At 33.6% G+C, this 24573-nt stretch overlaps 1 protein-coding gene across 9 annotated transcripts in view; it reads right to left on the reverse strand.

Annotated features, from left to right (window-relative positions):
• YTHDF3 (YTH N6-methyladenosine RNA binding protein F3) overlaps nucleotides 1-24573 on the reverse strand; it is a 40167-nt gene that overhangs the window by 10163 nt on the left and 5431 nt on the right. For all 9 annotated transcript variants that reach the window (XM_026011963.2, XM_026011971.2, XM_072734649.1 and 6 more), the window contains 2 exons: nucleotides 23082-23167; nucleotides 12901-14499 (listed from right to left, as the gene is read on the reverse strand). In XM_026011963.2, the coding sequence (XP_025867748.1) occupies nucleotides 12901-14499; nucleotides 23082-23167 (1685 nt within the window). The remainder of the gene's footprint in view (nucleotides 1-12900; nucleotides 14500-23081; nucleotides 23168-24573) is intronic.

Genomic DNA, 24573 nt, shown 5'->3' on the forward strand with positions numbered 1-24573 from the left:
AGTAAGAACATGATTTTAAGAAGTCTTAGAATTTAGGATTAATTCATGTTTTGAGCTGTGATTTAATTTCAGCAAAATAACATCACTCATCACACTATAAACTTTTTTGTTTATGTGTACCCTTATTTTGGTTTTAGAGTTTCCACTTAATTTCACATCGAAGTCACACTATATTAAAAATAAAATCTTGCACAAAAATGAAACATAAAGATCAAAAAGAAAATGGTCTCAATTTTTAACAGACAATGCGACTATTAAGCAGAAAATCCTATCTGAACTACTAGAACAGATAAATTTACGAAAGTCACGGGATACAAGATATTTCTATAAGCTAGCAACAAACTGAAAAAACTTAAATTACATTTACAATAGCATTAAAGAATATAAAATACTAAAAAAGATAAAATAAAAAATACATATATTACATACTTAGAATTCAAGAGACATAAAGATCCCCAATAATGAAAAACATCTAACTTCACCAAGAGAAATTAAATGTCTGTCCAAGTAGATTGAGGTACACAAAGGAAAGGCTACGTATGTTTAGTGGCTCAATGGTAACCTTTAATATTTATCTGTTGACTGAATAAAGGAATCACACAGTTAAGTAACATATAGAATCTAAATTTATGGTAATATAGGTTGACCAGAATACAAGATACATGCTAGTTTTCTCACATAAAAAGGCTGATCTGAGGATCCAGGAACAGAGGCTCTTAAAGCCACACAAAGGAATCCATATGCAATTCTATTTTGGATCAATTTTGGTCTATTTACAGTAAAATGAAAATAATAAAATTACTACATTCAGACTTTTTTTTTTAAAAGATTTTATTTATTTATTCATGAGAGACACAGAGAAAGAGACAGAGACACAGGCAGAGGGAGAAGCAGGATCCCTGCAGGAAGTCTGACACAGGACTCGATTCCAGGTCTCCAGGATCACGCCCTGGGCTGAAGGCCATGCTAAACCACTGAGACCACTGAGACCACTGAGCCACGCGGGCTGCCCACAGACTTTCATTCACAAGTGGAATTGCTCACTAGTAGCTTTTTTACATCTTAGTTCTTTTATCATATATTCTATATTTTCTCATTTCCTTATTTCAAATGCAAAAACACACCAGCACTCAACGTATAATGTGTAAGAGTTGAAATATCTGTCAATAAGTTCACAAAGTTTTCTGCCAAGAAACAGTAAAATCAGTTACGCTCAGAAATTAGAGTACAATGTAAGTAAATTTCTAAATTAAGAAACAGCACATCAAAATTTTAAAATAAATTACTAAGTAAACAGGAAAGATAATTCAACAATTAAAGTTACTTCCTGAGGGGCAGCTCGAGTGGCTCAGTTTAGCACCGCCTTCAGCCCAGGACATGACCTGGAAGACCTGGGATTGAGTCCGGGATCGTGTCCCACATCCGGCTGCCTGCAGAAGCCTGCTTCTCCCTCTGCCTATGTCTCTGCCTCTCTTTCTCTCTGTGTCTCATGAATAAATAAATAAAATCTTTAAAAAAAAAAAAAAAAAAGAAAGAAAGAAAAAAAGTTACTTCCTGAAACGTAAAAAAGATTTCATATTAACACAAATACGTATGTTCCTGTAGTAATCGTTTATTTGCTGCTTAGGAAAAATAAGTAACTGAAATACCATTAAATTTAATGATGACTGTTCATACCATAACAGGTATGGATAAAGTATCTCTGAAAGTTCTGTAATTAATCCAGTAAACTATAGACAGTTCATTTATTAAACTTGTAAAATTCCTTATCATCATTGGAACAAAATACAGCCATTGTTTACTATGGGGCAACAATATTAAATTTAAATATAAATATTTAAATATTAAAAATATTAAATTTTTTTTCTGAGGAAAAAATAAAAACATATCAGTATTATAAAACATTAAAGCACCTCTTTTCCCACCTCTGGCTTACAAAGAATATTTACCAAGTTCAAAATAATCTTACTACAATTAAAACTGTATCATCTTTTCTTTAAATGGTTTCATCTGGGGATCCCTGGATGGCTCAGCGGTTTAGCGCCTGCCTTCAGCCCAGGGCATGACCCTGGAGACCTGGGATCGAGTCCCACATCAGGCTCCCTGCATGGAGCCTGCTTCTCCCTCTGCCTGTGTCTCTGCCAATAAAATCTTTAAAAAAATAAAAATAAAAAATAAATGGTTTCATCTTAAATATTTAAAATATCACTCAATGTTTTTTATCAGAAAACTTGTCACTTAAATACGCAATATAAAAGTTTATAGAATCAGCACACCTGGCTGGCTTAGTCAGTAGAACATGCAACTCTTACTCTGAGGGTCATGAATTCAAGTCCCATGGTGGGTGTGGAGCCTACTTAAAAAAGAGCTATACAGAGGCACCCCTCAAAATCTATCTTCCAAATAAATATTCTTCAAACTTTACAGTGAAGATCAAAGGAAAAGCAAGATTTTACATACTGAATTTGCTTCTGTTAATCATAATCAACTCACTCAGTAAAAAGTCTATCCATAAAAAAATTTACTGAAAGGTAGTAGTCAAGCACAGACTTTGACTCATTCCTGATTCTAAGAACTAATTATAACTTGATTAATGGGAACGCATAAAACCAAATGCTCTACTTGAAAAAAAGAAATATAGGAAGAACTGTTAGGGAAATGCTTACTGTTATCACAGGTATAGTTATTGTTAAAGTGACTTCTTGTATATTAACAAAAACCTGGTTACTCAGAGACAGACTTATCATCTCACCTCAGAATCAAAATTATTCCAATTAGAAAAATACTGTATGAGGCACTGAAATTTACTTTCAAAATACCTCTAATAATATAAAATAGTATATGACTAAAATGCATAGAAGATTATAGAAATTAAAGCTGTTTAATGCAGGCTTTATTATAATTATGCCTTAATTCTACATAAAATGCAGGTTTTCATCTCTTTCTGAGAGAATAGGTAAATCCCATATTTCAGAAATTCATTTCAATGTTATAGGCAATTAAAAACTCTTATTTTTATGGGGAAATAAAAGTTATTAAACAAAAAATTTCACTTGAGATTATATTCCCTGATCACTAAAGACTTACAAGAATGAAAGAAACAGTAGGATCTAAATGACTCACATTCAAATACAACAAAAGTAAAATTTCAATGAAAGGATTACCTAAATAGTCAAAAGTAAATTTTGCTGTGTAGGTTACTTGAATTTATCTGTACACATATACTCAGAACATTAGTTCTTTTCTTTCCTTTATTTTCCAATTAAACTAGCTTTATCATTAGTAGTAGTATATACAGGGACACCTGGGTGGCTCAGGGTTTGAGCACCTGCCTTTGGCCCAGGGTGTGATCCTGGAGGCCTGGGATGGAGTCCCATATCAGGCTCCCTGCATGGGACCTGCTTCTCTCTCTGCCTATGTCTCCGCCTCTCTGTGTGTCTCTCATGAATAAATAAAATCTTTAAAAAAAAAAAAAGTAGTATATACAAATAGCAGGTTGAAGTACAAAGTAAGCTCTAATATCTACCACTAGCCCTTTCTAAGTTCCTCCTAATGGGTTGCCACAATAATGGTAAGTAGCAAACTAATATATAAATTCCTTGTTTTTTCAATGGAGACACTATCGATACCCATTGTATGAGTAACTTATCACAGTGGATGGGTATGTTATATTCTCCTTCTCTTCTCTCTCCTAAGGCTAGAAGCCACACTATTTCTAGTTTTAGTGACTGACTTTATAACTTTAAATAATATGCTAAGATATATCAACTCCTTGATATATAATTTTTAGCAATTAATTAATTATGTTACCTTATGTTACTTCATAATTATGAGAAAAATACATTTGTTTATCCTTCCTCAAATCTTTCCTTCCCAGTCCATCTCATAACATTTTAACTATTCATTAAATCTCTTACATACTACTGTCCATTTCTACAGATGAAAAAACCAAAAGGCAGCATTATGTAACTTGAATGATCAAGTACATATATCCTAATTTTGGTACAGCAATAAAATAAATATTTTAAACCAATAAATATTCAATGGCATTCAAACTTTCCAAAAGAAAGAGATTCATCAAAGCATTTACTCATTTAACAAATATTTAATCTCCTACTATGTGCCAATCATTTAAGCGCTAGAGATTCAGCACAGAACAAAGCAAGCCCTGCTCTCACAGAGCTCACGTTCCAATGAGAACGTGATCAGCCAAAAATTTTATTTTCTTTTAGCTTCCTTCAATTCTCCAAGGTCAGTGTTTCTGGTCAGCCTTTCCTATGGCTTCAAAGACCATAGTGCCAATTTAGAAGACTAAGTGGAGATGCTTTTAGTCCTGAGATATACCACGTAAAATGAAGACCTATCTGATGCAGAGTCCCTGTTAAAAGATATTTGTTCCAGTATAACCAGTTACCAGGTGTTACCCTTTTTCATTCTCCTGAAAAACTTCTTCAGGTTACTTTCTTCATGAAGGATATGCAGCTACTCTTGCACACCTGAAATCTTTATTTTGCATTCCCCCTTCAATAATAATATAATGTGACACTTACCTTTAAGAATATAATTCTATATACCCTACTCCCCTCCACTCTGAAATAAGATTTTCCATGTGAGTATCCAGAATTGTAGATGGAAAAATTCTGAGGATAACCTGATTATCCTTTGTCTGTAGTAGGTAATTTGTCTTTTGCTCAGGAAACTTAAGATTTTCTCTTTATCCTGCCTTCAGTTCAATTTGAAATAATCCTACTAGTCACTCGGCTTGAGCCTATTCCTTCTGAAAACATGTATCTTTTGGCCCTAGCCAGTTTTCTCTAATCATTCTTCCCTTTGATTTTTTTCCTATACTCTTCCCTCTTTCCATTGCTTCCTTCAAAACCTTTTATATATATTTTTCATCTCTATCACTTTACATTTGGAAATTTCTTTGACTTGATATTCCAGATAAACCAGATTTAAAACATCAACATTTGATTATCTGCTTGTTCAATGATTTTTTTTTTATATTCTGGCACTCATGTTTCGCATTTCCAAGAACATTTTCTTGTGTTCTTTTGTTTTTACATACGAATCTTCCCTAACAACAAATTAAATTTTGTTTTATATTTTAAATTATCTTCTCCCTAAATTCTTCTAGTGAGTATGTCTTGGCTCTTGTCATTAAGTTTGATTTAATCAAATATATCAAAAGTATGTGTTCAAATCTAAGAATGACCAACTAGGCAAATACTATGATTTTTTAAAAGAGTTTATTTATTTATTAGAGACAGAGAGAGACAGAGAGGCAGAGACATAGAGGGAGAAGCAGGCATGGGAACCCAAGGTAGGACTCAATCCCGGGATCATGCCCTGAACTAAAGGCAAATGCTCAACCGCTGAGCCACCCAGGCATCCCAGCAAATACTATGAACTATGATTACTAGCATGGATGTGTCTTCCAGTTTTAAATCTCACCAATATCTCTTAATCTAAAAGAGACAGCATGACTCTCTAGATATTATATAACCCGATAGGATGTCTAGCACTTTTCCATCCATTGGGTGTTTTCCTAGCAAGGTAACCTGGGGACTTCCTCCATTGTCAAAATAACCAGAAGAAGGAAAAAAAAAAAAAAAAAAAGTCAAAGACCCAGTGATGAGAAGCTGGAATTAGCTTCTTGGCATCCTTGTCTTCTATCACAAACAGGCCTAAGAATTTAAAGAAAATCATGAACAAAAAAAAAAAGAAAGAAAATCATGAACACACTAAGAGAAATGAAAGTTACAGTAACCAGAGACTCAACTATAAAATTTAAAACTAAAAACTCCATGAAAAAACCATAGGAAAAAAAATCTTCCCAAACCAGAGAAAGGCAAGGATTTGCAGTCAGATCAGTATAAGCCTTCTAAAATTGTTCTTACTATTTAAAAACGTTAAAAAAAAAAAAATTAAACAAATAGTAAAGAAAAGAACTATGATATATGGAACTTCCTCTCAATTGTTCAAAAAAACATACACCGAACAGGAAAGAATGTTAATAAGGTAAATTTGTATAAAAGGCATATAAATGTTTCACATATTTCTTATTCTTCCAAATAAATTAATAATTATTTCCAAATAAAAACATGAAGGAAGTAAAGATTCATGTATATTGTTGCATGCTGAATCATTCCACTATATTACTAAGGCACCAATGTATCTTGGCTATTTTCCTTGCTGATGAACATTTACATTACCCCCAGTCTTTCTAACATTATCTTCGTTCTTGTGTATCTTCTGGGGCATTTGGGAAGTTTCTCTTAGGTATATATCCAGAAAAACTAATGAATTATAAGGCATATGAAATGTATGGCTTTATAAAAGAATGCAAAACTACTTCCTACTCCTATCTGCAATTGCAGAAGAGATTTTGCTGATCTACAGTTGCTCCAATACCTGATACCATCAACTTTCTTAATTTTGCCAAATGAATGGATATAAAATATTTTCTCATTATAGTCCTGATTTGCATTTCCCTAATTATTGTGACTATCTTTTTAAATGTTTATTAGCCATATTTATTTCCTCTCCCATGAAAGGACTATCCATCTTTTGCCCATCTTTCAATTGGGCTCATCTTTCTCTTAAACTGATTTACAGTAGTTCTTTATATATTCTTGATACTAATTTTTGGTCAGTTATATCCAACATTCTCCCAGTGCCTAACATGTCTTTCTACTTTCTTTAAAGCATCTTTTGATGAACAGATTTTTTTTTTTTTTTAAATAGACTCCATGTCCAACGTAGGGCTTGAATTCACAACCCAAGAGTTGAATGCTCTACTGACTGAGCCAACCAGGTGCCCCTTGATGAACAGATTTTAATCTGGTCAAATTTTATCAATCTTTTCTTTTATAATTAGTGCCACTGTATGTCTTAAGAAACTCTACCCAAAAACTGAAAAGTATGCACCTAAGAAAATGTGACCTCCACATATCAGAAGGTTTGAAGAATTTCAGCAAAATATAAGACAGATGGAGTCAAGTTAGAAGAGAACACTGAACAATTACTTGCAAATCCTTTTACTTAAAAAAGAAAAAAGGAATAATAAGTTAAAAAAAAATCTACCAAAACACCACTAGTTTGTTCTTTTTTGATGGAACCAAGGAGAACCTATGACAGACAGACATCCTTCATCATGGGACGCCAAGAATATTTAAAAGCAGTTATGCTGGAAAGCTAAAGTGCAATCACAAGCTTATCTAAGAGAAAATCTACACATAAAAGTCTACACATTCCTCCTGGACAGGGGATAACAGCACCAGGAAGAAAACAGGGCAAGTATACATAAGACTTCAAATGCTAAACAGTTAACAAACAGGGAAAACTGTTTCTTGACTTGGTGGTCTCAAACTCAAAGCAAAGTTAAATTATACATCTGCTAGCACTATGCATTGTATTGATTCTCCCTTCTTATTTACTCCTCACAGGCTGATAAAATCACTCGACTGGTGAAGTCAACAATCAACATGATTCTCTTCCGCCCACATGTATAGCAGGAAGAGAATGTGCAACTAACACTAAGCATTAAAAGGAAGAAAGAAAAAAAATGACAACCCTGTTTTGGAGCAAATACCTGACCTGGATGATCCTCTTCCTGGTTCAGTGATGATAGAAAAAAAAAAAAAAAAGTCAAAACAAGTCGTAAAATACTATTTCACAACAAAGAATACTAATAAAACTATAATGAATCAAAGCCGCTGTATAATGAATGAAACCATCAACACAACTAAAAGGCAGCCTACTGAATGGGAAAAGATACTTACAAATACCAATGACATATCATCCAAATAAGGGGTTAAAGATCTGAATGGATGTTTTCCCAAAGACAGACAGACAGATGGTCAACAGACACAAGAAAAGATGCTAAACATCACTAATCATTAGGGAAATGCAAACACAATGAAATCTCACTTCACACTTCTCAGAATGGCTAGTATCAAAATGACAAGAAATACCAAGTATTGGTGAGGATGTGGAGAAAAGAGAACTATCTCATGCAGAGTTTGTGGGAATGTAAATTGGTACAGCCACTGTGGAAAACAGAATGAATGTGCTTCAAAAAATTAAAAACATAAATATCATACAATCCAGTAATTCTACTTCTGGGTATATTTATCCAAGGAAAACAAAACACTATTTCAAAAAAAAAAAAAAAGATATATATCCCTATGTTTATTATTGCAATATTTTTAACAGCCAAGATGTGCAAGCAACCCAAGTGTCCATTAATATATAAATGACTAAAAATAGATGTGGCATATGTATACACACACACACACACCATAGAACATTACTCAGCCATAAAAAAGAAACCCGAAATCTTGCCAAATGTTACAACATGATGAACCTAGAAGGTACTATGCTAAGTGAAGTAAGTCAGAGAAAGACAAATACCATATGATTTCACTCACTTATACGTGGAATCTAAAACACAACAAAACAGAAACAGACTCATAAATACAAGGAGTAGGAGAGTGGGGGGGATGGGTGAACCAATGAAGAGAATTAAGAGGTACAAATTTCCAGTTATAAAATAAATATATTACTGAGTACAAAACAGGAAATAGTCAATAATACTGTAATAACTTTGTATGGTGACAGTAACTACACTTATTGTGAATACTTTGTAATGATATGTATCAAATCACTAAGTTGTACACCTGAAACACTGTATGTCAACGATAATTTAAAAAAAAAAAAAAAAAAAAACTATTTTGAGTCTAAATCACGGCTGCCAGAAGTTAGACATGGAGGAAGAATGTAAATACAAAGGGACAGTAAAGACAGTTTGCCGGGGGTTGATGAAACTACTCTGTATCCTGATAGTGGTAGTGGTTACACATATCTACAAATATGTTAAGATTCATTAATTGTCCACCCAAAAAAAGTGAATTATACTGCATGATTTAAAAAAAAAAAAAAAAAAACTTTTTAAAAAGATGTGTACATGAATTTGTAGGAGCTTCATTTTATTTACATTCTCCAAAAACTGGAAACAACCCAGAAGTTCTTCAAAGGATGGACGGGTAAACAAACTGTGGTAAATCCACACAGTGGAATGATGCTTAGTAATTAAAAGGAACAAAGAATTAATATATAAAACAACACTGATACACTGCAAAGATACATACTAAGTGAAAGAAGCCAGTCTTAAAAGATTACACACTGTGTAATTTTGTTTATGTGACAGTATGGAAAATACCTTACAGAGACAGAGAACAGATTAATCAAAGGGGGAAGAAAGCACTTAACTACAAAAAGCACCAAAAGGGAATTTACAGTTTTACTGTATGTAAATTTTTTTAAAAAAAGAAACAAGTTAAAAAGCATATGAGAGGAAGGAGGAAGAAGTTTCTAAAAAAATTATATGAAGCAGAAATAAGCTTTAAACCATCAGCTTTGTGCTCAAATTTCAAAATGGACTCTGAATCAAGTAAAAAAAAAAAAAAACAATCAACATGTAGGCAGGAGCTAGATGTAACAATGTAAACAAACTAATACTATCACTGAACAATTCACAACTTCATAAATCACAAAATCAACACAAAGTAAACCAAATTAATGACATGGAAATTAAAATTTGAAAGTCTCCAAATTCAGAGAAAAATGATGAACCAATGGCACTCAGAGACAAAGTTCCAACACATTTTTTGAATAACCAGAAAAAAGAAAATATAAGTAAAAACTTGGCTTATAGACAAAGATTAAGGAAAGTTACAATAGAGGTCCATATTAAATTCTACATACATGTTCATAGTCCAAGAATAATCTTTTGTGTACACAAACAGAAATAGCTATCTCCAAAGAAAGAAAATTTAGGCTGGCCTCAGACTTCTCCATAATATAAAGCTATAAATAATGTAATATAAATATAAAACTATAAATCTAAGCCTGAATAAAAAGTTTGTGACCTAAGAATTTTATATCCAGGTAAACTGTTGTTCACATATCATGGCCAAAGACATTTACTTAATCTAGAAGGACTTAATAAATATATTTATGTTATCCATAAACAAAACATACACACCAAATTATTCTTCCTAAAAAAATTGTTATATAAGATTTTTTAAAAATTCTTAAACATCATCAAAAAACGGGCAGTAGGGCAGCCCGAGTGGCTCAGCGGTTTAGCGCTGCCTTCAGTTCAGGGTGTGATCCTGGAGACCCGGGATCAAGTCCACATCAGGCTTCCTGCATGGAGCCTGCTTCTCCCTCTGCTTGTGTCTCTGCCTCTCTCTGTGTCTCATGAATAAAAAAAATTTTTTTAAATCTTTAAAAAAAAGGGGGGGGGGGATGCAGTAAACCATGAAATGATTTATATATAATTAATGTATAATTTCAAAGTTTAAAAATTATTAATTTGGGATCCCTAGGTGGCGCAGCGGTTTGGCGCCTGCCTTTGGCCCAGGGCGAGATCCTGGAGACCCGGGATCGAATCCCACATCAGGCTCCCGGCGCATGGAGCCTGCTTCTCCCTCTGCCTGTGTCTCTGCCTCTCTCTTTCTCTCTGTATGACTATCATAAATAAATAAAATTTAAAAAAAAAAAATTTAAAAAAAAATAAATAAATTTAAAAAAAATAAAAAAATAAAAAAAATAAAAATTATTAATTTTAAATCACTGTTGTATATGTAATTGCAAAACAATATTTAACTGTCAAATAATTCCTGAGTCAATTATGTAATAAAAAATAATAAAACTGGGACCAAATTTTTAGACTGGGTAGGGAAGAAATGTAGAAGACATCTAAGGGTGACCTCTCCTTAGTGGTGGGAGAGAAAAGAAAGTTGAGAAATAATTCCTTGCCAGGCATCTTTTTCCCTGAGCAATCTCATCCCACTTTTGTAGAATCAACTATTTAAGAAGAGAAAGCTCCCAAATCCAACTCCTACATCTAACTGCTTAATCAGAGATTTCAGTCTGTATTTCTCAAAGGCACTTTAGAATCAGCACATCCTAAAAGGAAAACCTGCACCCTACTTTTCATAGCCCAAATCCAATTCTCCTGATCCACCATTTATAATGGCAGCTACAATATGACCATTTACTCAACTGCTGAGCTCAAAAATTCAGAAGCCACTTTTGATCCTTTTTCCCTCATTCTCCCACATTTAACTGGAATCACTAGCACCAGAATCACCTAAGGTGCTCTCATTAAAAATGTACACCACCAGATCCCTTATCAAATACAGTTGATCCTTGAACAACATGTGTGTGAACTGTGTGGGTCCACCTGTATGCGATTTTTTTCTGCTAAATACAGTATGATAAATGTATCATACTGTTCTCTTCCTGATGATTCTCTTAATACCACTTTTTCTCTACCTTATTTTATTGTAAAACTAAAGTATACAATTCATGTAACATACAGAATGTGTTAATCAATTATTTGTGGTATCAGCAAGACTTCCTGTACACAGTATGCTCTAAGTGGTTACGTTTTGGGTAAGTAAAGTTATACACAAATTTCCAACTGCGTGGGCAAGTCTGGCATGCTCAACGTGCACATTCTTCAAGGGCCACCTATATATCAGATTTTCCTGCAGTGGTCTCAAGAACCTGCATTTCCAAGAAGCACCCCACTAACTTAAGTGCCCTACGGTCGGCAAAACTACTGCTCTGGAATCATTCTTTCAATTCACCAGTGAGGAATGTTCCCTTGTCTGCAAAGACCAAGAAGCTCCAAGATATGTAAGATTACACAAAGAAACAAATTATTGATATTTTTCTAAACTTCCTACTTTATCTTTTTTTTCTTTTTTAAGATTTTATTTATTCATGAGACACAGAGAGAGAGAGAGAGAGAGAGAGAGGCAGAGACACAGGCAGAGGAAGAAACCGGCTCCGTGCAGGGAGCTCGACGCGGGACTCGATCCCGGATCTCCAGGATCAGGCCCTGGACTGAAGGCAGTGCTAAACTGCTGAGCCACCCAGGCTGCCCTTCCTACTTTATCTTAATTTCTACATAAGAGCTTTCCATAGTAACCAATAATAATTTATTTAAAAAGCTTCTAACTCTATCCCTGCTGCATTTGAAAAGAAATTTAAATGTACTGTCAATGGAAAAATCTCCTAGTTAGGTCTACTCCGTCCATTCTCTCTTTTCATCCTAAAAATAGGACCCCAATTTTTTTCTGTGCTTGGAACAGAAAACCTTCCCCAGCCTGGCTTGCTCTGTATGCCCTATGATCAAATTCTGGTCTATATGGTGCAAGCAAAAACAGTGCATAAGCTCAGGAAAGTCTTCCTTAAGAGTCCCACAGAGGGTCAACGACAGAATAAGAAATCAAATTCTGCAGTCAAAATCTAAAAGCTCATGCCTTCACAACTCTAAGCTGCCTTCCTAAGGTCAAATTCCTACTGTATTTTGTACAAGTGCTTCAAGTGTACAAATTATAAAAATGGTTTAGGAAGGAGTTTCAAGGGAAAAGTCTACTTTACTTCTCATAAATACAAATATTCAAACACTTAAAAGCTGTTTGTTTCACACTCCTAACACATTTTCACATAAAACTAATGTTTAAAATTAGTGATTAGAATCCCTCACCAGTTCGTGAGTCTGCTTAGTTATAAATGCAGAACTCTGATGACCACCACTCAATGACCTTTATCACCCGAGTATGAAGAACAGGCAAAGTCAGATGAGAATGACCCTTGGGAAGAGAAAATGATGGCCACGTGCCATCAGAGGCCCTAAAGGGAGGTTACAGGGTTCTGTTTCTTAAGCTAAGTTTCCCTCAGAGGAAAGCTCCTAAACCCAGAATGTAGCATTAAAAGGCATTAAAGAATACCCATCCAAAAAAAAAAAAAAAAGAATACCCATCCATACATACCACCCCAATAAAAAGACCCTGCGGAAAAAAATTACTGTACTCTTACCCTACGCATGGCTTCCTCCTCTTCTTGACGCTTTTCATAATGTGCAAAGTCATCAAAGATTGAGGTGGTATGCTTGAAAGTAGCAATTATTTTAAGCACTTGCTTAGCTTTTTCTAGGGGTACCTCTTGAGTGTCCCTTGAATTGGTAACTGGTTTGTTGTCATTATTTTCTAAGCGAATATGCCGTAATTGGTTATTGGGAACATCTTTGACAAAGATCCATTTAACTTCAAATTTGCCCTTCCACTTATCCTGAGACCAGACACCAGCATATGCATTATAGTCCACAACAGACTTCATTTCAGCCACTCCACAAAAATGTCCACTGCCATTCACACTGAAGAGTAAATAGAGTGGGCCTTTCCCATTCAGGGAACGGTAAGCTGCATCCAAACGCTTATTACCATGCTCAGTACTACACCAGATAGAGTACTTAATTGAACGGTGTATGTCATCCTCAGAATAGCTTTTAATTATAAACACACGTCCATTCTTCAGGTTCCAGTCAAAGTCTTTGGGATTATAATTGTTTATGGCCTTTAGCTTTTCCAGCACTGGATGCACTTCCACATTAGAAGGTGAAGCACTGACAGGAACAACACCTAAACCAAAGTTTTCACCGCCCACTCCATTGTTCTGGTTGAATCCAGCTCCCCTATTCCGAGGGGCTACCCAGCGATTCTGCAGCTGCTGCTGTTGAGGCTGCACTTGGTGAGGCTGGGCCTGTGGCTGAGGTCCTTGTTGCTGCTGTGGTTGCGGTGGCTGAGGCTGCTGTTGAGGCAGTTGGCTTTGCACCAATGGTGGTGGTTGAATTAATGGCTGAGGCTGCTGGATTATAGTTTGAGGAGGCAGAACTGGTTGGGTTGGTGGAGCCTTTACCACTGACCCCTTTTCATCCCAAGTTCCAATATTCATGTTGTGTTTTATAGGAGGTGGTGGCACAGCAGAACCCCCAATTCCCACATTGCCCTTGGGTTTAAGTTTCGGTTGAGGTTTGGCAGGCTTTCTGGCAATGGCAGCCCAGGAGGTTGGTTTAGGCGCTGCACTACTAACTGGGGGCACACTATTAGTTGCAATGCTAGTCATACCACTGCTGCTCAAGGCTGTTCCTACAGTTTTTGTCACTGCAGCTGTCAGGTCACCACCAATTTTCAGTCCGGTCATGCCTTGCTCAATACTGCTAATGCCGGGCACCTTACTCAAAGTATCATTGCCAAATCCAGCCTGTCCATCTGTAATAGCTCTCCCAAGAGAACTAGGTGGATAGCCATAACTGCTACTATAAGCAGAACTTTGTGTTGATTGTCCCTGAGATCCACTTGTCCCCCATGTAGAGAAATCAGCATTACCAGGAAAAAAGTTAAATCCATGTTGACCAAGAAATGGAGGGGTATTTCCTAATGCCCCAGGTTGACTAAACACACCATCTGGTATATAATGATGTTCTCCATTACTCATTTGTCCATAGGTTGTCAGATATGGCATAGGTTGGTCTCCAGCCGTGGACCATGCTGCTTCCCCAAGAGAATATGGAAATCCAATGGATGGAGCATAGTAACTAGGCATGTATGGATCTGACATTGGTGGATAGCTGTTACTCTGGAAAACAAAAGATCATAATCAGGAGCGAAATATCCTCTGAAGAGTAAGGGTGAAAAAGACTGAAAGATTAAAATAGTTTTAAATAAATAAAAAATAGATGCATCTGTCCACATAAAATTAAAATTTCAAATCCAATTGTATCAAGATAAAATTTTGCTGGTATTTCTGTTTTAAAATATTTGTTGTAAAACTGTTTTTTTAGAGGGGGTGAGGAGAGGAGATGGGTAGGATGGGATTATTTTTAAGAGTCAGATCCTCCAGCACAATTTAAAAATACCATCATTTGTACAAAAGTCTGAATTATAAACTTTGCAGACACAAATTGATCTTTTACAGCCAACTTTATTTTAAGCAGCTGATGTATCCAAAAATTTATGCAAAGATTAAACAAATCTGGAAGCTATGCCAATACAGGAATTATAGTATACCTATCTATATAATAGAATCCAATTCAGCAATTACATTTTATATTTTTATTAAGACAAAATAAAAGAAATGCTCACACTCTGAGAAGAAAATCATGATTCAAGATTATACCCAGGGCATGATCTGCTTCTTGTTTTGCCTTGCTCGTTTTGATAAACAATCAAAATCAAATCCTTACTATGATTTCTTAATGGTGGGACAACCAGTACCTTTTTTCTTTGTACTCTAATTTCCAAATTTTCCCCAATTAACTTATCACCTTCTCGCTCAGAATTTTAATTTAGAAAGAGTTCCTGTAATTTTTTTCCCAGAATTACTACAATTAAATCATTTGTTTTGGGATAGTAATTAATCATTCATTTAGTAATTTGCCAAAAATGAAAGCACCAAATTCTATTAATGAAAAAAAAAAAGAAAAAAACCTCAACTTTGTTATTAGCCAATGTAAAAAACAAATTATTTTAAGCATTTATTTTGAAATGGGTTCCTTAGGCCCAATACATATATGAAATAGATTTTCTCACTCTGGTTTAGCTCTGATTTTTAAAGCACTGGACAAACCTTTATAATGTACAGAATTAAGCAAAATTTAAAAATTAAACTAGTATCTAGTCAGGACAACTAGTACTCTCCCTGGAAGAGTGAATGCCATTCTGAAGGCTGATTACTCAATTTATATAAGTTCCCTGGAATAAAGTATTTAACTTTTTTTTTTTCCTGTTACTCTCTTAGAACTATGCTGCCCACTACCTTTCCATCCAAAAAATGTGGCAATATAAATGTGTGACAGTAACATCATAGACACTACCTGGAATTCATTAGAAATTTCTTTTAAAGGCCTATCATTCAATATTGAGATGTTATTACTATTAAGTTACTTTGCCACACCTCACAACTGTTGAAATTGTCCACTATGAGAAATTTAATATTTTGTCTTTTGAAACGATTCCAATAAAACTGATAAAAAAAATAAGACAATCAAAGTTTGCATTTAAATTAATAATTGTAGGGATGCCTGGGTGGCTCAGCGGTTGAGCTTCTGCCTTCGACCCAGGGTATCATCCTGGGGTCCCGGGATCAAGTCCTGCATTGGGCTCCCTGTATGAAGCCTGCTTCTCTCTCTGCCTCTCTCTGTGTCTCTCATGAATAAATAAAATCTTTTTTAAAAAATTAATAATTGTGACATAGATTTACTATTTCCAGCAAAGCTTGGACTTAAAAAATAACTCTGCCACTTCATACTATTTTTTAAGAAAATGACTTTTTAAATATACTCTATATATTTTACTACATTCAAAATGGGAAATAGATGGGTTACTGCTTACTAATTGAACATATTCTTTAACTATATTAGATACTATATTTGAAAATATATTCCAAAAAATGTTCACAATATTAGTATGAAGGAAATAACGAAAATCTGACATCATCTCACAGACCAACACTGGAAATACTGCTATATTTAATACAAGAGAAACCTGAGGAAAGTTCACAACCAACAATGGTTTTCAAAGAAAAAAATTCTTTTTTTTTCAAAGAAAAAAATTTTTTTTTCAAAGAAAAAAATTCTTTTTTTTTTTTTCAAAGAAAAAATTTCTTAAAGAAATTAGTAAAGATTAAACTTTACTAGTCATGAAGATCTCACACATACACACAGAGATTGTGGTAATCTGATCACAAAATTATTGGCTAAAAATAAAGGTACTTGTAGGGTTTCACACTGACAAGGAGGTCCTTGTGATATAAAACTCTAAAAAGCTTAATAAAAATGAACAGGCCAGCCAGTATAACATATATATTAGAGTAAAATATCTTTTAAATTATTTTCTAAGTTGCTAAAAATATCCTTTTATTTATTATTTCAACCAAACACTTACTGAATGTCTACACTGTGAAAAACACTGATACATTCATTCTAAAAGAAAGCCTACAGTTAAAGAGACACAAAACACAGGGAAGTGAATAAATTCCACATGGGGAAAGAGCAAGAGAGCTGTGTTGAATAAGAAGGTAATCAGTTTCAAAGTTTTAATTTAGAATGTTGGCACTGAAATCTGGACTCAGTAAGTCCATACCTGGATGTGAAAGTGGAAAATCAGACCAGGTAGAAAGTTTTTAAAGTTCATTCCTCATAATCAGGTTTTTGCAAAATAACACTCCTAACTCATGTTGAATATTTTTATTTTACCATCACAAATGCTAAATTTTGCAGTTACCTACTAAGTTCCTAACTTACCTGTACCACAATAATTCAGAGGTTAGCAAACTAAAGGCCAAAGAGTAAACAACTCAAGCTTTGCAAGCCAAACAGTATCGAGTCGTTGTCACTCATCTTTTTTTTTTTTTTAAAACAACTCTTTAAAAAGCTATTAGTTTATAGGTTCTTTCAAAGAAAACAGGGCATAAACTGGATATGATCTCTGGGCTACAGTACGTCCACCTTGTTTTAACTGATTATCTAATCTGTACTAAATTCCTAAAAAAAGAAAGCCAATTTTCTCTGGGGAATGGGAAAACAAATCCTGCCAACTCTGTTACCTATGGGGCTGGACCAGGCCCAAACTCTTTTCGGTGGGAGACTTTTATTAGGTGTCTTTTCAATTATTTTTTTAAATCGTAAATTTTACTACTTCACATCTGTATTACTGATTTTGTCAAAGTAAGTTTAAATTACTTTAAAATGTGTTCCATTAGTCACAACTGCTATCAAACAGACAGCTTTGGCTAATAAGCAGAGATCTTACTAAAGAGCTGTCCACTGTTACTGCTACCACCTGTACTTCTTAAATATATTGGATAAGTGGCCAGCTTTCTGCAGTTTATCAAAGGGTAACCACTTATTTTTCCAGCAGTTTTAGCTGAATGTTTTTTTCCTTAGCTCCATGAAAGTACTTTAAGCAGCTTCTAAAGGCAAGGCTTCATTTTGGGTCCTAGTAAAAAGAAAGCTATAGGAAACTTTCAGAGTTTCAAAGTAAGATAAGGTCAACACATTTCAAACTAGTAGAGCTTTGATTGTAACTGGAAATATTTAGAAATATGTTCTGCTAAATTTAAGATAGATTCTTAACTGCTAGCTATGTGGAATACCAATCAGAGCAATCTACCTTGGTAGGGAAGAGGAACCAAAGTTCCACTTACTGATGATGGAAAATAACAACTGAAAACTTACTTTCACATTTTACTTCAAACTGGCTATAATGAGACATAATCTCTTATAACAGTTTATGTTCAAATAATCGCTTTAACAGTTTATTTATAATTTAGAAACTGGTCAGGTATATAGTGAAATTTTACTATATTCTTTAAAGATATGCAACCTTTAAAACAAATGATGTGAAATGTTTAATGTTTCCCTCATAGTCAAAGAACTTTTTGGAAAGGGAAAAAAATAACATCAATATGTAAATATGTAAAGTGATTTAAAAAAAATCAATGAATATAATGAAACATACTCTTAACAACAGATCTACAGACTTTTTACCCACAGCATTAACTTAGAAACACAATCTGGGGAGGCCATTTAACATAAGGTTGAAGTGAACCCATGAGGTATCTAAACTTTAATCCCAGCCCAGGCACTTATCAGCTATGTGAAAGTAGCCAAATTACTTATACTCTGAATTGTTTTCTTATCTACTAAAAGGAAATAAAGATACAGTGCCTAAAACACATGAAGTATTCAATCAATGATAGTTACATTAGTCAATACAACTTAACCTGCCTCTTTAAAATGTAAATTAATCACCAAACACATGATATAATTTCAAACCTACCTCAAATCTTAAGAATATAAACTCATCTTTAATGTCTTACTTTGTCAGTGACCTCATGAGATCATGTAATTTCTTTAACCCTGACTCTCTTGGTAAAATGGGGATAATACCTGCTGGTCTTTATCAATTGTCAAGATTTTTTAAAATCTACCAAGTTAATTACAAAGTGCTATGAGGAAGTATAGGAATAAAGCCTTTTATCTTTAGTTCTCTTTTTTTACTTGAAAACTAAAACACAGAAATAATTTAAAAGGCCTTCCTTAGAATTTTAAAATCACTTGTTATTTCTCAGCCTTATGATATAGATCAATTGCTTTTCTAGTACCTCATAGAAAATCTGAACAAGAAATTCATGACTACTACTCTGACTTGAGACATTTTAATACAACCCAATTATAGCCAGTGTTTCACAAAGAAACTTAAGATCCATTTTTACTTTCTTTCAAAGGAAGACTCTATAAATATCCCAGAAGTCCAATTAGAAAGGAAAAGGCATAATTCACCAATAAAAGCACTTTCATACAAAGAAAAACAAAAACTGTTTTCCATTAAGAACCTGAGGTACCTCAAACTCCAGAGCTCACTTCTGTATTAAAAAGTCTTTAATGCTTACGTATATTTTCTTCAAATAACTTCAAAAATATTATCGTACTTTTCAAAAAGTATACCCTACACGTATCTAACCACAAGGGTGTCACAAAATAATATAAGTGGTACCCAGTTAACCTAATTATTTCATCAAATGTAATTCTTTGTTCCCTAATTCTAGCAGATAACCCAATCCATTAATTCAGTACTTGCAGGTAACCCAATCCACTAATTCAATACTTAATAAATGCCTACTATGTGCCAGATACAGTGCCAGTCACTGGAGACAAAAAGATGAAGAACATGGACTCTGACCTGGAACACTTCCCAGGTCTAGTGGGGAAGACACATATACCCTACCATTTGATAGGTACTGTAATGGAAGTCCAAACAAAGCAAAACAAGCACTCTAGCACAAAGAGCAAGCAGGGAAGCCAGTAACTGGGGGAATCAGAAGAGACTTCACGAAGGGACAGATAGATCCATCTGTGTGTATATATATATGTGTGTCTGTAGATTATACATACAAAGACTGAGATCATGAAAGAAAATATTCAGAAAATATTTATATTCTTAGAAAACAGTGAGTTCTATTTCCTTCCTCAAATTAGGTGGAGAAAGTTGACCAAACAGGAGGCAGGGAAGGAAATGGAGCAATTTTTAAGGGCACTGATATAACAAATGTACCCACTGTTGTGAAGCTGCGCTAATAACGCTTAACATGACAGTGGCACAGACTTGAACTTTAAGAAGACTGCTGAGTGGCAATATAGAATTACTGGTTAGAAAATCATTCCAATAGGAAGAGATAATGAAAACCTTAACGAGGGCAATGATGGCAGGGACAGAAAATAAAATTCAAAATATTTTTTACTTTCCTGGTTCTCTATTACACTTCTCTAATAAACATGGTTAAAAATTTATTTCCCTATATATACAAGCAGACAAACTCAAACTTCATTTTTCCAATTTATTTTTCAAATTTATATGCACAAATTACATGGCATCTTTAACAGTACCATTTAAACCTGAATTTTCCAATCAACTTAATCATATTACTCTAAGGAACTTTAGAGAACTAATTTTAATACCTAGAGGATGAACATTTACTTCTCAAACTACTATAAAAATTATCCCTTAAGAAACAGAGCACTAGAAAATAGAATATACTACTACAGAAGGCCAACAACCTGTTTTAAAGTATCCTCAGATTTTACTCGAATTAGATTTAAGTATACAAAACAATTTAAATCATTAGCCAAAAAATTAAACACTTTACCAGACGAAAGATTCATTTTTGCTATTTTATATTAAAGTCAGATGGAGGAATTTAATTTTAAAAATATATTATACAATTAATTAAAAACTTTTTAATTAAACAATTATTTCGGCTAGGTCAGTACACGTAACTATAAATGCTTACATAACTTTAACTAATTACTTCAGATACTTCACCAATAATTCTAGTTTTCATTAACCTGCTTTAAAAGGTCAATTTTTAAAAATTTTGTCTCCTACCTAGGTTCATGTGATCATGAGTAATTCAAATTCTTGTACAACTCATCTCTAAGATTTCTGATAATTTTCAATTTTTCTCTCCAATAAACCCAGTTTTCAACATTCCATAGTGTTAGCACTCTTCAAAAGGTAAATATGTGCTCTGGCTACAGATAATTATTTTTAATATTATAGAAAAATAATTGGTAAAAATCTACTCATTAGTACTAACAAGGAGGAGGAGGAGGATATAGCCTTACTGGCATCCAATTTAAAACTTCTCCTTAAATAGCACATGAATATACATTTAAATATAACAACTTAATACAAAGCATAAGACTTTCTATTCAAACATCACATTAAAATGAATCTTTTATATTTTTGTCCCAACATAAGGAAACTTTTATGATACAATTTAAACACTGGGTTCAATAAATGTTTTTTTAAAAAATAATGGTTTTCTGACACTCTCAAAGTTATGTTTTGTTTTTTACAAGTTCAATCTTATGCAGAATTCCAATATATAAAACAGATAAAAAGCACAGCACAGCTCTGGTTGCTGCAGGGGAGGGATCAAGAGTACCCTCCCCTGGTTTTCCCTAGCACCTCTGTGGAATGCCAAAAAAACAATCTTCTAAGCCCCTGTGACAAATAATTATAAAATATCTGTTAACCAAGTAGAACAAGAGGATTCTTACTGGTTGCAATTCTCAAACATTTACATTCCATTAAAATTCCTTGAAAACAGAGGATGAACAAATTAAGTCAGAGAATCTTCATAACTACATCCTTGTCTTAGGAAGTCATTTTACATTATAATACATGAAATATGAAATCGAGTAGCAAAAAAATTCAATTACTTAAAATTTAAAAGAATTTCCCAAGCTTATCTGATCATGAAGACCTTTCTGGGAAAAGATCTACTATACTTCATAATATCAGAATTCCTAAAAAAAAAAAAAAAAAAATGGAAAACTCAAAAAAAGTTGGAAACACTGCCATAAGAGATGTTAACCAAGATTACTGTAAGGGCCCAAATATAACACAATACTATACATTTCTTTTAAAACTTGCACTGCAATTCAAAACAATGATCTTCCTCTATTTTCCATTTACATGTTCTTTCACAACCTTTAGGTGGAAAGTAAACTTGTTACTAAGATCATAAAGTTAGATTATATAAGTATGAAATGAATTTTTTCATTCTTTTATGAGTAGCCAAACATTCATAGATTTTATCACCTGTTTTTATTCTTTCTCATTTATTTATTCCCTCCCAACACAAGCTAGGAATGTAGATCAACAGATAGAGGGGGTGGGTAAGGAGAAATGACCAAGGGGTAGTTCAGGTTGAACATAACCGTGGCTCTCCACACTCCCAAAAACAATTCTGCATACCACAAATTGGGAACTACTTCTCAAATTTTCCCTACAACTCTAAGGCCTACAATAATATTTGGTTCCTTGCTATTTTACAGTTTAAAAAAAAACCTAGAGGTTAAGATTTTATGGTACATTTTTCATATACTTTTTTTAAAGCAAAACAAAAGCAGTTTCATTGCAGAATATTCTCTCTCAAGAAACTGGTTAAGAACAAAAGTTCATTTTTTAAAAATGTATAGTAATTTACAGTAATTTATTTATTACTATAATAAATAAATGGATGCAGAAATGGTATATAGAGACCAAAGAATACTTTTGTTTTTCAATGTTTAAATCTAAATTATACCTGTATACAAATTCACAAGATAATCCATGAAGAATCCAAACACAAAAGAACCCAAAAGTCACCCCTAACCGTATTTGGTGACATTCTCCAAGCCTACAATATAGAAGGCAAGCAGATTTATAAATCTTCTATTCCCTACGTTACCTGATTATATTAAAACTTTAATTATCAGTGAAATTCAAATTGGAATACACTGTAAAAGAGAAAACACTACATTTAGCCAAAAATTTCAGGCATAAACTAGTCCTCTCCCACAAATGTGTAGCTAATTACACTTGTCATTTGCTTTGGCTATGAAGATACGGCAGCGACATTACAAGATAATCTAACCATGCCACAAACAATGTTCATCTTCAAATCTTTGTATTTCACAATCTAGTTTCAGCCACCTAGAATTTCTAAAGAATTCTCCTGTACCACAAACCTGCAACCGTTACTCACTACTATGCAGGCACACTAGATTAATACATGTTATGGTTAGCCTTATTCAATTAAAATATCTATTTGAAAAACCAATTAATACTAATGTAAGTTTAAGTTCCTAAATATGGGACTGTCAGACTTACCTGATTTGTCTGGCTACTTAAGTATGGCTCAAAATCATCATCATTTACAGCATCTTTTTGATGAATCGAACCGTTTTGTACTGAAACTAAAAAATATGTTTATATTAGATGTGTGGTAATTATCTTTATGAAACTGACAGAATAACCTAACATTTTCAATATTTTTCAACCAACTCAGAAAAAGTTATCCTGAGTTGTTGTTCTCATTTAAAAAATCCTCTTAAAAATTTAACTTAATTTAGATACAAATATTTATGTGCCACCAAAAACTTACAAATCTTGTATATACCCAAAAATACATAACCTATATATACACTTTCCATTACCAAAAACATAATGTAAATATCTCAATTTCAACATTGTAGTAAGCAGTTAAATTGTTGGAAGGGTTCCCTAATGCTATATTTGAATCTAAAATAACCACTTCAAATAGTCTTGTAGATAACAGATTGCTGAATGTTCTCTACCTTTGTTAAATCTCTATTATTTAGCACCAGAAAGGTAAATAAAGAATGAAATAACTTTCCTTGGTAACTAAAGTTGGAGTAAATGTCTTAAATGTTTCCAGTTAAAGAAAGTAACTAAGATTCATTGAAGCAGTTGTCACAATGAATAAAGTACAAAAAATCTAAATAAAAAGACCCTATACTGTAAACCAAAAAATTATGAAGACTTTCGCTTGAAAGTACAAACGAAATTAAGACACTAAAGATAACCATGATTATTCTTCCAACACATAAGACCAGAGAATAATTTATAGTGCCATATTTTGTTCAGAGATCATTTCCAAAAATGCCTTATAAAATTGTTTTTCTCTGAATGCTATCTCAGAGTGCTTTTGAGCATAGACAGACTAGCAGTAAGGTCCTGAGTTTGAAACCCAAGTCTACACTGAGAAGCTGGGTGATCTCTAATTAGTGACTTAGCCTCTCTAACTCTACTTCTCTGTTCAAGGAGATTATTAACAGTACCTGCCTCATTTCATCTGAGGATCCAAAGACAGTATTCAATAATCTTGGCTACTATTATTACATAAAATATTATAAGATCCAAAAAAGACTAAAAATTACTTTAGGACCACATAAACAGAAGTTTTACAAGGCTAAAACTTGATATGATGACACTGTCTAAATACGCTATTCTACATTTGAAACACATGTGAGATGAAAAAAGCTTGAGAGTTTCTTATCGATGTTGACTAATCCCTGAGGGGGCGAAACAACAACAACAACAAAAAACCCTTTCAGTATCTGAAAATTTATTGCTTAAAAATACAGTATCACAAAGTTACTATAAATTAAGGCTGGAAACAATGGATTTAAGTTGTGTGTTCCTCTATAGCATCGTTACACTTTTATTTTCCCAAATTTTCCAAGAGTTTAGATCACCAAAAATGTAACCTTATAAGCTGACAATGGCATGGGAGCAAAGATATGTGAAATCCCTTAGTTCTTTGCCACCTACTGAGTAGCAACCATCACTCAAAGAAATA

This window comes from Vulpes vulpes, chromosome 13 (assembly GCF_048418805.1).
Source record: "Vulpes vulpes isolate BD-2025 chromosome 13, VulVul3, whole genome shotgun sequence".
NCBI lineage: Eukaryota > Metazoa > Chordata > Mammalia > Carnivora > Canidae > Vulpes > Vulpes vulpes.